General features: G+C 40.8%; 1 protein-coding gene across 1 annotated transcript in view; it reads right to left on the bottom strand.

Moving 5' to 3' along the window:
• Positions 1–771: 771 nt before the first annotated feature.
• SPTLC1 (serine palmitoyltransferase long chain base subunit 1) overlaps positions 772–15,082 on the bottom strand; it is a 50,639-nt gene continuing 36,328 nt past the window's right edge. Inside the window, exons 10-15 of the mRNA XM_069961676.1 lie at positions 12,553–12,648; positions 11,393–11,489; positions 10,587–10,641; positions 8,743–8,860; positions 6,489–6,562; positions 772–5,160 (exon numbers count right to left, since the gene is read on the bottom strand). Of these exons, the coding sequence (XP_069817777.1) occupies positions 5,067–5,160; positions 6,489–6,562; positions 8,743–8,860; positions 10,587–10,641; positions 11,393–11,489; positions 12,553–12,648 (534 nt within the window). The 3' untranslated portion in view covers positions 772–5,066. The remainder of the gene's footprint in view (positions 5,161–6,488; positions 6,563–8,742; positions 8,861–10,586; positions 10,642–11,392; positions 11,490–12,552; positions 12,649–15,082) is intronic.

Below are 15,082 nucleotides of genomic sequence, written 5' to 3'. Positions count from 1 at the left end.
AAAAAAGTACATGCCAAAAGGATGTAGCCCCCCCTACACACACACACACATATATATATATATATATATATATATATATATATATATATATATATATATATATATATATATATATATATATATATATATATATAACACAAAAAAATGGTCAGCACCCCAATACCACTGTTCACACTATGCAAGTGCATGCTGCTGTGGCTAAAATAAAGACAAAAAAGAAAAATGCATTTTTCTTGTGTGGGGTGTGGCTACCTCTTTTTGGCTTGCACTCCAAGTACAGTTGGATCCTGCATGCCCAGTTTTGTAGGGTTTGTATTAGCCCAAGAGAGGCCAGTTTCAGTATAGGACCATCCCTCTGTGGTTCTCCTTGACGTGGTGAGATAGTACACTTTATTTGATCAAATTTGGCCAAAACTTTTTTTCAACAAAATTTTAGAGAAGTTTTTCAATTTGAAATATCTATATCATGTATATGACGGAGGGAGCATGTACGGTAAACCCTAGCACTTGCAGGTTTGCTGATGCATTTTTCATGTTTTGTCTATTTTAGCCACAGCAGCATGTAACCTGTACAGTGTAAAAAGTGGTATTGGGGTGCTGACCGTTTTATTGTGTCCCTGTGAAGTCAAAAGTTTGTTGTTGTTTTTTTTTTTTTTTTTTTACAGTGCCCATTTAATTTGTAATACACAATGTTGTTCTAAGAAAAAAAAAAAAAAAAAAATACCAATGCACATAAAGACAAATGTACTGTTAAACAAAAATCTATTCCAATTCTAGCAGTTTACTTTTTTTTATTTTTAGCAGCAACAAAAAGGCACATGTTTAAAAAAAACTCCAAAGAAAATTTAGTACAAAATATCAGTCATTACAAATGATTGTTTAAAAGCTTATTTACCATAGGTTTTGGACGCCATAACAATACTCATTGACAGTTACTAAAATGTATATTTTAACATTTCCATTAGAAGACGATTAGAAAGACCACTTCACCTCTGCAAACAAAGTTGAGGAATCGACTGCCGTATGTTAGTGCCCTATGGTATAAGTGCAAAGAAGTTGTACTTCTAAGGTTCTAAAGTTTTAAACTACAAAGTTAAAGCAGATTTGCAGATACTTTTACAGTTTTTGTATCAAGGTTATTATGATTTTCTTTATTCAATTACATAACTTGTTGTAAACTTTTGTTCAAAATTTGACACGGGGGGAATAAATGAAAGTAAATAAAAAAATTTGCATCAGTTTCGGGGGGGGGGGGGGAATAAGGAAGTGCACCACGCTCGACAAGCAGGGAGAGTTTGGCGGGAAGCAGAGGGAGCTTTGGATAAAAGGGGGTGGGACATAAATACAGCACCATGATGCGCCAGATTTTCAAACAGCCTGAACTACTGTTAAAGATCTGGGTTTTATTTCTCTCCCCCAAGTGTCTTAAAAACAATATAGTCAAGACTAGGCATGGTCCGAACCTGCCGAGGTTGGGGATCGTATGAACCTGAACGCTCGGCATCAGATTCCCGCTGTCTGCCCGCTCCGTGGAGAGGGCGGATACAGGGGGAGGAACGCCTGAAAAACTGGGATACAGCCTATGGCTATATCCCAGTTTTCCAGGCAGTCCTCCCGCTGGATGCGCCCACTGCACGGAGCGGGCAGACAGCGGGAATCATTACCGAGGGTTCGGGTTCGTACGAACCTAAACCGAACTCTGTCGGACCATCCCTAGTCAAGACCTTAAAAAGGGGCAATAACACTTCACCTGCTTCTTCCACCTGAATTAACAATGGGAAATGGCAGCTGGTATACTGGGCGGTATTGTGGCCAAGTACAACACCCAAAGTCCTTCTCTCCAACATAGTTCCTATGACTATAGTTAGGCTGTGTCTACACAGTGTGGTTTTGAGTTTTTTCCTCTCGGAATTTTTCTAAAATAGCTGCAAAAATTGTGCTATTTTACCATGGATTATGCAAATTGCGCTAAACATTTTACACAACAATTATTTTAAGTATGTCTCCAGCTCCCACAATGCTCCGTGTTCTGACTTTGTAAGAGGGTAAAATAAAATATATCATAGTTTTAATTACAAATACAGGCAGCACATGACAAGAAAGTAGTAAAGTGAAAAGAGCATTTTTCTAAGCTAGCAAATATAAACCTCTGGTTGCACATCCTCATGTATGAGTGTCCTTATTGAAGACAGACATGGCAGGTAGACAATGGTATGCATGAAAAATGAACCAGGCACACGGTGGCAGACACAGACAGCTAGCTGGGGAGGAGATAAGATGAATACCTCATCCATTCCAAGTAATATAATTTTGCTTTTCTTACAAGATGAAGTGCCCCAGAAGCAGAGCCAAGCAGCAGCATGTACACCCCCAATCTCCCTAACGTGACTGATGAATAGTTTAGTGCTGGAAGTCAATTAATCGTCAAAATAGGGAGAAGTGGGGGAGGGAGCGAGCTCTGAGCTGCCTGTGCGGCACTTTAGCTTACAAGGTAAACTAAGTTTTATAACTTTACAAATGGCCAGCGGATAAGTAACTTTAAGTAACTTTTCTACAAGCAATGTGTGGCTGCCGTCATGATCACATATCTAATCATTGTCAAAGCCCTAAATGGTTTTCTGCATTGTTTGTCACCAAAAGGGCAGTCACATGATGGCAGGGTTTTTCCTTTCTAAAAAGCCAACTTATATTTTTTCTAAACCTTTGTAAATGGTTTCCAGGAAGAATTGTGGGCGATATTTTCATCATGCATTTTCAAGTGATTAAAGGGGTCGGCCACTTTATGGTATAAATGTTTAGCGTACAGTATAAGTGTAGTCACAGCACTGACAGCAGCTGCCTGTATGCCTCTTTTAGCTAAAATCAGACTTCCCTCCTCCAGGCTGTGCTGTCCTGTCTTGCTGTGATTCTGTCTATAAGATGGCCAACATGGAGGAGCATAGGGCCATGCCCCACCCTTAGTGTCCACCACTGAGCCTGTATATGCCTATGGAGGACATTAGGGGGTGGGGCATGGTCACATGCTCCTCCGTGTTAGCCATCGTATGGACAGAATCACCTCAGAGCAGGAGAGCCCCCATGGAGGAAGGGAGTCTGATTTTAGTGCTATGAGGTACACAGGGAGCTGATGTCAATAAGTGCATTGAGTACACTTACTAATACTGTAGACTGAACTTTTCCACTATAAAGTGGTCAACCCCTTTCAAGTAACTTAAAAAAGATCAGAAAATAGCAAATTTACACTGAATATGACATGCTTGGGTAATAGTTCTAAAACAGATGCCTTTAAGCCTGCTAATGTGCTTGTAACCTAAAGGAATCACAGACAGACACAGAAATGTAGCTCTCGCCTATGGCACAGACAGTTTTAACAATGGTGAATTTACAGTCTTTGATATTTACAGGGTTAGCAAAACTGAACTTCCTCCAACTCAGAGCTCCAAATGAGACAAAAATCGGACAATGGGCAATTCACACATCTCGTTTACCATTGATTCCATTTCAAATTTTAGTACATAAAGTCAACAATGGGTAGCACTGTGGCTATGCAAATAAAAATACAAATGTTAAATATGTCCCCCTTGGTTTGTTACAGCCACAAAACCATGATTTTCCACCACTGGCCACAGCAAGGCAGTTTAATTAGCCTTTTGCCAAGGAATACTGTTATTTGATCTGACACTGATGCAGGTCTGTCACAGTAGAGCTGGTCATTCAAGAAACCTTACAATTATACAGTAAGTCACACAAAGCAAGCTTGAGTGAAGGAGACCACACTGTTCGGAAATAACAGGTGATCACCCATGCCATCTAACCCCTTAATATATACAATACAAATACAATAGTGTTACTGCTAAAAACCACCTATCAGTTTGTACCAACATTTCATTTAATAAATGGCGACTGCATCAGTGCCCACTGTCCAATTAGAGCAGCAGAATGCCATCCAGGGTGCCCTGATCTGTGGGAAGTTTAATTTCACTAACCCTGTACAGAGAGACTGTAGCGCTACTGTTTCATAAAGGATATACTTCACTTGAATGCATATGATACAGATATGGAGAGCCAAATCAAAACTGTAAAGCAAGTTCTTACAGCTTGCATAAAAATGAAGTGTTTGGCTAAATCCATATGGGGGAGATTTTTTTAGGCATTCCTACAGTAGGAATATTCTTTGGTGCCCATAGGAGCCAATCCCAGCTCAGCTTTCAAGTAATCATGAATTCTGGTATAATAAAAACTGAGCTGTTATAGGCCGCTATAGGCAAACCAAGAATATTCCTACTATAAACACTTGATAAATCCCCCCCATAGAGTGGTGTAATCTATGGAGCTTTAGAGTTACCATGAACAATGTTTAAAAAAAAAAATGAAGTTATTCTTTCATTACAAGCTACAAATAAATAGTAATTTTAGTTAGTTCATAAAAAAAAACCAGTTACTCTATATACTTTTATCCAGTGCTTCAACACACAGTTAGGAATATAAAAAAGCCATACTCTGTTTGTTACTACAATCTGCTTTCCTCTCTTTAAACATTGTAATCAATAGCAAAGGTCCAACATAATAAGTGTGCATGTATTCGTTTGCATATAAGTACACATTTATATAGAAGCATATACCTATCAAAATATGCACAGGAACTGTATGTATAAATATAAACGCAGCGGTCGGTGGTCTCTTTAATACAATAAAGTTGGAAGGTTTTTGTTTCAGCTTGCAATACAAAAATGATCATTGGTTTGCATTCACTTCTCTGTGAGAAATACCTTTATGTTTTTTTGTTGTTTTTTTTTTTAATAGAAATTTATTCGAAAGTAAACAGAATAAGAAAAAAAATCACAGCGTAACAGTACTAAAAAGGTGGTCCATGACATGATCTGTACATGCACCATTATTTGGTTTTCTGCTTTTTTTTTTTTTTTTTTTTTCTTTTCTTCTGTCTTTTTAATTCCTTAGACCTGGAGTGTACGCTGCTGTTAAGCTCTCTGGATTTGACACAAGAGCTTACCATAATTAGCATGTCCTAAATTTATTAGAAATGTTGCAACAAAAAGAAAAAAAAATTAATTTAGTATCAAGGTGGCGGCTTGCTTTATCACAGAGGCAGCCATGTCTAGTTCTTCATCTGTATGCTCCACAGTCACTATTACTCTTATGCTGTAAAATACAAAAAAATAACAGGTCATTCAGTGCAAGCAAAAACTGCCTCTCTCATCTTCCCATTAATGCACGCTTAAAATAACCTGATTTTAGTACTGTATGCAAACTGTACTGATCCTTGAAGAGAATTGAAAACATTATAAAAGGAAAAAAGGTCATATGCCCCAAGCAATGAAGCACATATGGGCCAGTGGGGAAAGGACACTTTTTTTTTTTTCAATTTTAATGGAGAGGGAGTGAGAGTGAAAGAAAGTGCACCATCTGGAACACCCCTTTAGGTTTTTATCTATGCAAGGGATTTAGGGCTCAGTGTTTCTAGTACCAGGAGGAGCAGCAGGGTGGTGACATGAAGATACAGTGGCTGCTGGAGATGGCGGGGCAGGCTGATGCTGTGCGGGGCGAGTACGTATGCAATGCTCTTGTGACCAGGATTTGGAAACTAGAAGCATGGACATATGCATATCTGTGCTGTCAGTTTCCCTTTAATGTGTACAAGTATCGTGGGTGGTGTCAGCTCACCTGTTTTATGTTCCGAGCTAATTTGTTGGGTTAGGGGGGTGCACGGATCCCGGCTAGCCGGCCCGCTTGATATAGAAGTTTCCCTTTAATGTTTATGTTCTGTTACTACCAGGGGTAGACAGCCTACATGTGTCATCTACAGAGTTGAGCGAACTTAAAGCATGCTTTGGTTCGTTCCAACCTAAGCATGCAGCATTAGTGGTGGCTGCTGAAGTTGGATGAAACCTTAGGTTAGATCCATGTTTTCCAGGATTCCCTAAGGCTGCATCTAACTTCAGCAGCCACCAATGTTAGACGAATCAGAGCATGCTCGAAATTCACTCAACTCTGTAGGCAACACCAGTAAGCTCTCTACCCCTGCAAGAACATTCTACGGAATTACCTTTGCTGTACAGTGATACATGAAAAACTCCATCTGAAGCAGCTTTCCAATAGGTAAAAAGGCTGTATGTACATTATTAAGCAAAAAAAAAAAAAAATCTATTTATGAATCTTAATTTTTCATTTGTGCATCTAGGCTGATCTCCAGTCAGGCTGTTGAGTAGTTCTGGGATTTGACTCATACCCTGTTATATAACTTGTTTGTGGTACCTGTTCTTTAATTGTATAAATTCTCCTTTAATTTTGTGATGGTAGCATAGAAAATAAGTCTGCCATAGCATTCATTAGACTCCTATAAATAACCTTAACTGCACTGTAAATATATGCTGGTAATGACACGAGTGATATTACACCAAGAAGAGCTAAGATACAATAGAGGATCCAGCTATTAAAGATTTACAAAAGGAACCTATATAGTTACTGACCTTGGTGACGGGAGAATTTTCTCCTCTTTTTCCAAATAACGAGCTTGAGTTAATGCAATTTTCCTATTCATGCACTGGAACAGAAATAAATTGGGTTTAATATGAGGCCCAGATGTTATGCATTTAGACATTTATACCAAACCTTTCACTTCTGGAACTAAACTTCTATACTACCCCCATAGCCATCCAGTCAGCAGCAGCTAACAGAGGCAAGCAGGATAAGGACAGCGACGTTTGTAGTATATTTAGATAATTACTTGTGTTTATGGTATGTATTATGTTCCGTCCCAAACACCAGGATCCTTCTCATAACTGGTGTGTAGAAAGTAAAGGCTATGAAATATAGATGTCATCAATGTCTGATATGGGAACACACAAAGAATAAGTTGGTGGCAGACATTTTTGGCAACATGTCCTCTGAAGTAGAAACATTGAACCTTCTTTTTCTCAACATCTGCTATTGTGGATTGTCCAAATGCCTCCTATACACATTAGGAAGATGTCTGACAATGTGGCCAGTCACATAAACCACCCCAGGAAGTGTATATTTCATAGGAATGTAGGACGACAACAGGAAGCGGGGACGGGCTTTGAGTATACAGCTTTATTATTTTCTATATACTTTAATCAACTGCTGACTGCACACCTCCTACATGGAGCGATGCTTAGCTAGCGGACAATGATTTTTTTTTTTAACTTGCTGAAAGACAAAGACTGGCTCCTCAGCTTATTGGTACCTTTATTACATGGGGTGATATCTACCCAATTTCTTTTAAACGCTGGGTACACTTTCCGGAGGGTGCCCAAATGTCTCTCCAAAGATGTCCTCACCCTTATGTTCAATGGGGGAGTAAACAGGATAGGATAAATAGGAGGAGACTTTACAGCTGGTGAAGCAGGTGTAGGGAAAAGTGAAATCAAATGTAATTCCTTAGGCCCCCTTCACACGTCCGGAAAATCTGTCCGGATTTCCTATCAGGAAATCCGGACGGATTTCCAGACTCATAGGCTAACATTAGACACGGACACCCTTCCGGATTTTTCCGGAAGGGCGTCCGTTCCGGAAAATAGGACCAGATTTTTTAGATCCTGTCCTATTTTCGTCCGGAAATCCGGCACGGACGCCCCCATAGAAGTCTATGGGAGCGCCGGAATCACGGGAATTTTCCTGATGTATATCAGGAAAGTGCCCGTGATTCCGGAATGGTAGAGAGCCAGGACCTCACCACGGGGCCGACCACCCGCACCGCACACTGTGCCCGGTACGACAGGGCTGGCCGGCCAGAGTGCGGTGCGGTGCAGCCCGCCCGCCCGCTCCATCCCCTTCGCCCCCCGGAAACTCACCACCGGCCCGCCGCATGCTCCGCACCTCCGACCGCTGCCGCCGCCCGGATCTCTGCACTGCACTCTGCCCGGACCTCAACCTCGCTGCCCGGACAGAGCAGATTACCCGTTTAGGACTACTACTCCCACCATGCTCTGATGGAGTTGCCAGGCCATGATGGGAGTTGTAGTTCTGCAGCCTGTGGCCATCCAGGTTGCAGAAGTACAACTCCCATCATGGCTCTGCTGACAGGCCATGATGGGAGTTGTAGTTCTGCAGCCTGTGGCCATCCAGGTTGCAGAAGTACAACTCCCATCATGGCTCTGCTGGCAGGCCATGATGGGAGTTGTAGTTCTGCAGCCTGTGGCCATCCAGGTTGCAGAAGTACAACTCCCATCATGGCTCTGCTGACAGGCCATGATGGGAGTTGTAGTTCTGCAGCCTGTGGCCATCCAGGTACACTAGGGGCTGTGTGGGTACCTGTGATTTATGTTGGCATACTAGACCATCTCATCAGGAAATCCTGAAGGTTTTTCCTGATGGTAAAAACGGATTACTGTCAGGAAATCCTGATACTTTCCTAATGACATTTGAGGTCTCCTGATCAGGATTTCCTGACAGTAAAAACTGACACGGACGTGTGAATGGGGCCTGACTGTTATAATTTGAGGATTTATCCAAGCTCAAGCCGTAACTTAAAAAATGAGGACTCGTGTCACTAAGAGGTTCAGTTTTCACTATTGTATGCTGTGCATATTTATGTGTAAAATCATAACACTAGTCTCTAAGGAAATGGTTGAAAGGGTCAAGGAGAACGCTGCTAGGTCTGGCAATGATTACTGTCATTTATTATAGTACTTTATGCTTTCAGGTATGCAGGAGTTTAAACTTTAGTCCAAGAATAAATCAGTGGTCATTTGCAGCACTTACGTGATCTACAATCTCTTGTAGCAGTTTTGTGTCTTTTTCCCGGCATCCCGTGCTTTTTTGTAACTGCAGATGAAAGGCAGCTGAGAAGTTCTCACCAACTACCTTCAAACCTTCAACACTACATAAAAGAAATGCAAGTTGAGTGGGAGTAAAAAAAATATCAGGTAATCCTACAGTAAGTACAACAAAGAAGTAGTAGTAGACAAAAGTAAAAAAAAAAAAAACAAAAAAAAAAAAACACTTCTCTTTAAAACTGCTGTACTCACTGGCTAAGGAGTTCCTATTTATATAATGTATTACAAAAACAATTTCAGAAGTTCCCAAGAAATTTTGTGGAGTTACGTTATGTTAACCTCTTGTATGGAACAGGCTCAGGAGCTAAGCATAATCCATACACAGCAGTTGTCTGCTGCCATCTGCAGCAAATATCCACTGCTAATTACTGACGACAGCGATCCTGCTGATGCTGGAAATTTAACTCCCTAATGCTGCGTTTACACGGAGCGATAATTCGCCCAATCGATCGTTTAACGATATTGAAGCAACAATTTGGTTTTTATAACTATCAGCGTTTAGACATATAAATCGTATATCTAAATCGTATAATAAAAGGCAAACAGAGTCCCATTTATGCCAAATTGGTACCAAATTTTAAGGTCAATGGATAACAGATAACATCTAGATGACATTGTACAGACTGCTAAGAAATACAGCCAAGTGTCTTTTGTGATGTAGAACGGGACTGAAGGCTTCTGCCACATTTCCTTGTGAAGTTTAACACTGCCTAAGGGCTTCACACAAAATGAAGACATTATTTGTATGAATGGTCCTTGCATAAAACAATGTCATGTCTTCTGTTTAAGCATAGGCCAGTCACAATGTCCTTCTTATATGCTCTATGATACAAAGAGTTCTTCTTACTACTATCCAGAAATACTTAAAGGGAATATATCGGGTAAATTTTTTATTTACTTATTTATTTTTTTAACATTACCCGATCGGTGCCAGCACAGGGATCCTGGTGGTGCAGTGCTTTTTTCTAAACACTACCCGGTTCCGCTCTTGGTGCAGTTCTTTTCAGCGAGTCTTCTCCCCGTTCTATCTCCTGATCGGTATGGGTCTGCATACTCAGACCCTGATGGATCAAAACTTCAAAGTTTTTCTTTTTTTTAAAAAAAATAACGGCAGGTACACTATAAAGTGCCACTGTTTAAAAAAAACTTTTAACATGTCAAAAAGAAATGTTAAAAGTTTTGGTTAATCTGGGTCTAAGTATTCAGATTCATACTGATTGTGAGAAAAAATTGGGGTAGGACCTGCTGACCATGCTGTGCCAAGAGTCAGGCTCCACAGACCACCGGAGCCTGAATCATCATGTCACACAGAGCCAGGAGAGGATCACAGTCAGTGTGGTCTTCTCCCGGCTTGTTGTTACAAAAAAAAAAAAAAAAAAAAAAAAAACACACACACACACACACACACACACACACACACACACTTAAATACCTTGCTCCTCTGCCACCATAAGTTATGCCACTCTGGCCCCTGCTATGCGGCTGCTTGCTGATTAAGGATCTTGATATCACAGGCCACACCAGTGTTCTGGCCAGACAGCAGGGACTGGAGTGGCATAACATGGGTGGCAGCACAGGAGCCAGCAAAGTGTACGATATTTTTCTCCGCTTTCACCCCCTCCTGGGCATATATTAAACCCTTTAGAGGGAACCTGTAAGCAAGAAAATGCTATCTAATCCATCGCCATCTTGTTATAGAGCAGGAAGAACTGAGCAGATTGAAAAGGTAACATTAAAACAACAGGATTAAATGGAATATTCTATACATACCCTTGCAGTGCTTTATGTATTCTTTGGCACTTGTCTTTTAAGGTGAGGAATATGTCTATAAAAAAATAAAATAAAAAACAGAAATTATTTAAATTAAAAAAAGGTGGTAATTTTTACTAGCAGCAAGCAAAAGCCACAGAAGATTGAAGAAATATTGTCCCATTTGCTGGCTGGTTTTAAATTTAAAAACTTTATTAAAATAAGAAACTGGACAAAGGTTAAAGTCTTCTTAAACATACAATTCTTTTTCTGATGATTCTAATTAATAAAAATTTGATACAAAGTGACACAAATCAAAATAGTGTTGTAATCCCTTGGCAACATCTGGTATGGTAAACATGCGATGGGGAGGCTGCTCCATAAATGTCAGGTATCAGCTGATATAAGCAGTTGACCAGTTGTTTATCTCCCTAGGACGCCACGGTCAATAGGTAGGTGGTAAGAAGCAGTGTGCTGGTCCTGTCTGACCTTTATCTGCCCCCCCTACCCACCCAACAACACTATCTTTTTGCATGACAGCTGGAGGCTTTCTGAAGGCCTCTATGGCTGCCATGATTTTGCTCCTAGTATGCTCTGCCATAAGCAGGATGTAATAGGACATAAAGTATTATGCAGTGTATTGTTCAGCAGTGAATATATTTCAATAAGGTGATTGTGTGTTAAGTCCCCTAAGGGAACTATAAATTTACCAAAAAAGTTAAATAAATAATAATACATAGCAGGTAAGTGAAGGACACTGTCATTATAACATTGCAAAGAACACAGAAACGAAGCCTTTCAAAAAATAAATATGAAAAAAACAATACCTGAGTTTTCCTCCATAATGTTAAGACCTTCAATAGCAGCAGAAGCGAGCAAAGGAGGAAGAGATGCTGAGAAACAGTAACCTTGGCCAGAGAGTCTCTATAAGTGAAACAGAAGACACTATTATGCCAGACACCTAAAATTGGCTCATCTACTGCAGGACATTTGGCATGTTAGCACTGGTATGGAGTCAGGAAATCCCAAACACACTAGATGACTAGATGTCCTGTCCAAACTGTCAGGTTCAATTGACTTACATCTATTTGGCAGGAGCATCTTTCGTCTCGTTGCATACACAAAATATATCCATAGGGCCTCAATGACCAAAAGAATTCCAATATTGTCATCTGACAAGATGATATGCAGTAGCATACCTTTGGATATGAAACAGTGTAGTCAACCTTGCTTTTCCATACAAAGATTACTAGTAACATTTAGTGAATTTTTTTACTACACAATCTGACCCCTCATTCGGAGTCTTTGATTTAGCCATATTCACTAGCTGTTCAAAAGCCTTGCTGCTACCTACATTAGCTGCTATGTGGAATAGAGTTGGCTGTATTTAGTACATCTTCAGGTTATGTTCACACAATGTATATTTTCGTAAAACCACGGGCGTTATACAACGGCAGTGATTATTACGAAAATATACGTGCCTTTGTTGCCTATGGGATCCGGGCTGGAGCGTATACAAATAGTATACGCTCTGGCTGGTATCTTTTGCGGCGCCACAAACAACTGATATGTCATATTCAGTGAATAGCGGCCGTAGAAAACCATGTCAGTTCACATCCGCTCGCTCCATAGTGTGCAGTGGGGAGTTCTGATGCGGGCGCGCACGGATGCGCCTGCATCAGAACACTGCGGACAAAAAGATCATCCAGCCAGTAGTACAGTACCGTTCGGGATGATCTTTTCAGAGACTGGACGTTCCGTGACCCGGACGGGTCACTGAACGGCCGGTCTCTTACGACGTGTGAACATGGCCTGAGTCTGATAAAATGCATGTAAATGTAAGAAAATATCATCTCAACTAACAAATTAGGATAAACCCTTATACCTTATTGTTAAAAAAATAATAAGGAGTTCTAGAAAGAGCAGTAAGAGATAATGGATATGACTATAAACATCTGTCAAAATTAGAAAGAAATTTACAACATACTTGATGGTCAATTACAAATGAACGACCACAGCAAAATCCTCCGATGGAAGCCAGAGCATTCTCCATATTTGCACTAATCAAGTCAATGTCATCAATCTGAAAGAAAGAAAAAAAAAAATTTGTTTCAAAAAGGTATGATAGACTTACACAGACTTTACATGCATTCCACCATTAACCCCTTAAGGTCAAAGCCAATTTTCGTTTTTTGCGCTTTTGCTTATTCCATTTTAAGTTTAAAAGTCAACAGCGCTTGCATTTTTTCACCTAGAGACGTATATGAGCGCTTATTTTTTGTGAAACCAATTGTACTTTGCAATGACAGGCATTATTTTTCCATAACATATGCTGCGAAACCGGAAAAAAATCATTTGCGCTGTCAAATTGAAAAAAAAACTAATTTGTTTTGATTTCGGGGAGTTTTGCATTTACGCCGTTCGTCCCATGGTAAAACTCAAGTCATTACGATTACTATGATATATAACATGTATAACTTTTATTGTATCGGCTGACCTGTAAAAAATTCAAACCGTTGTTAACAAATATACGTTCCTTAAAATCGCTCCATTCCCAGGCTTTGGTCTATGGGGCTGTGTGAGGTGTCAGTTTTTGCGCCATGATGCGTTCTTTCTATCGGTACCTTGATTGCGCATATACGACTTTTTGATCACTTTTTATTACATTTTTTCTGGATTTGATGCGACCAAAAATGCGCAATTTTGCACTTTGGAATTTTTTTGCGCTGACGCCGTTTACCGTGCGAGATCAGGAATGTGATTAATTAACAGTTCGGGCGATTACGTGTGCGGCGATACTAAATATGTTTATTTATTTGTTTATTTATTAATTTATATTTATAAAATGGGAAAAGGGGGGTGATTTGGACTTTTATTAGGGGAGGGGATTTTTTATTAATAAAAACACTTTTTTACTTTTTTTTTTACATGGACTAGAAGCCCCCCTGGGGGGCTTGTATATACACAGCAATGATCTCTCATAGAGATCAATGCTGTGTATATACACAGCAAAGATCCATGAGATCGGTCATAGATTGCTATGGATTGCTGCAGGCCATAGCAATCTCTTGCCGAGCCGGGATCAGCGTCATTCTGACGCTGAGGCCCGCCACGGGCAGAAGAACGGATCTCCCCCCCGGGAGATCCGACCCACTAGACACCAGGGATAGTGTGCATAAAGCACTTCAATGCAGCTGTCAGGTTTGACAGCTGCATTGAAGTGCTTAATTAGCCGGCGCGGCAACGGGACCCGCGCCGGCTAACAGAGGCACTGCCCGGCTGCACATGTCAGCCGGGATCAGCGCCGTTCAGAGCGGGGTCCCGGCGGGACCCCGCTCTGAACACCCCCTGCGGCACCATGACGTATCAGATCGGCATGGGTCGCTAAGGGGTTAAAGTGACACTTTTTGCATTCTGACTTCTCTACATAGGTTTAAAGGGTAAACTTTGCAGTTTTCATACCTTATTTTATATCATACGTCATGGTTCTTGTTCAAGTAAAAAGTGATCTTTTATCATCTGCGGATTGTGCTAAGTGGGCGGGTCTTCACTGCACAGCTCCACTTAGCCCCGCCCCCCAGTGACATCGACACATAGGCCTCGCCCCTCAACGTCCATTGTATGGGCCGACCTAGAGGGGGTGGGGCCTAGACCTTTAGGCCAGCCTGTTCCAATGGTCGGTGAGGGGGCGGGGCCTATGTGCCTATGATGTCATGGAGGGGTGGGGGCAAAGTGGCGCTGTGGGTGGGGCTAAGTGGCACTGTTGCTGTGAAGCCCGTCCACTTAGCACAATCTGCACTTGATAAAAGATCACTTTTTACTTGAACAAGCACCATGACGTATAATATAAAATAAGGTATGAAAACTGCTAAATATACTCATTACACCTGTGTAGAGAAGTCAGAATGCAAAAAGGGGGTGACAGTGTCACTTTAAGGTCTATTAAAGGTGTTCCTGGCTATTATGGTTATAAACAGCTGGTTTGCAGCACTTTCTAGGTGCAGAGTTGGTGGAGGGCATGCCCATCACATTGTAAATTACCTCTGTTTATTTCAAGACAGATTCCGCTCTATGCATTCTATGGCAGAAAGTTGGGACCAGCACAGGACTGAAGCGTCAGAACTGGTGAGTACTAGTTATAAATTATTTTACAACAGGCTAAGCATTTCATGTTATTGATACAATGGATCAAATTCATAGAAAATGCATTGCAGATACAAGATCTAATCCATTTCCTATATAGAAGGTGGAGATGCTGATCAGTCAGACCAGTCTCATATTTCACTGCAAGAAGCTAAACCGATATCATGTTGTCCCCCCATATCCCGTGGACATGTGCCTGGTTCTGTTTACAACTATATTGTGGCTTCTCAATAAAATATAAGCCACACCCCTTTGCCAATAGACTAGGGTCCACAGGGTTCCAGCATTTCCCAGTCAGTAATTATAGAATCTGTGAATGACTCTTCAAACAGAACCTCCAATATAGATGTAAACAGACGGCTTAAAGGGAACCT

This window comes from Dendropsophus ebraccatus, chromosome 3 (assembly GCF_027789765.1).
Source record: "Dendropsophus ebraccatus isolate aDenEbr1 chromosome 3, aDenEbr1.pat, whole genome shotgun sequence".
NCBI lineage: Eukaryota > Metazoa > Chordata > Amphibia > Anura > Hylidae > Dendropsophus > Dendropsophus ebraccatus.
This window is presented reverse-complemented; position numbering and strand designations above follow the sequence as displayed.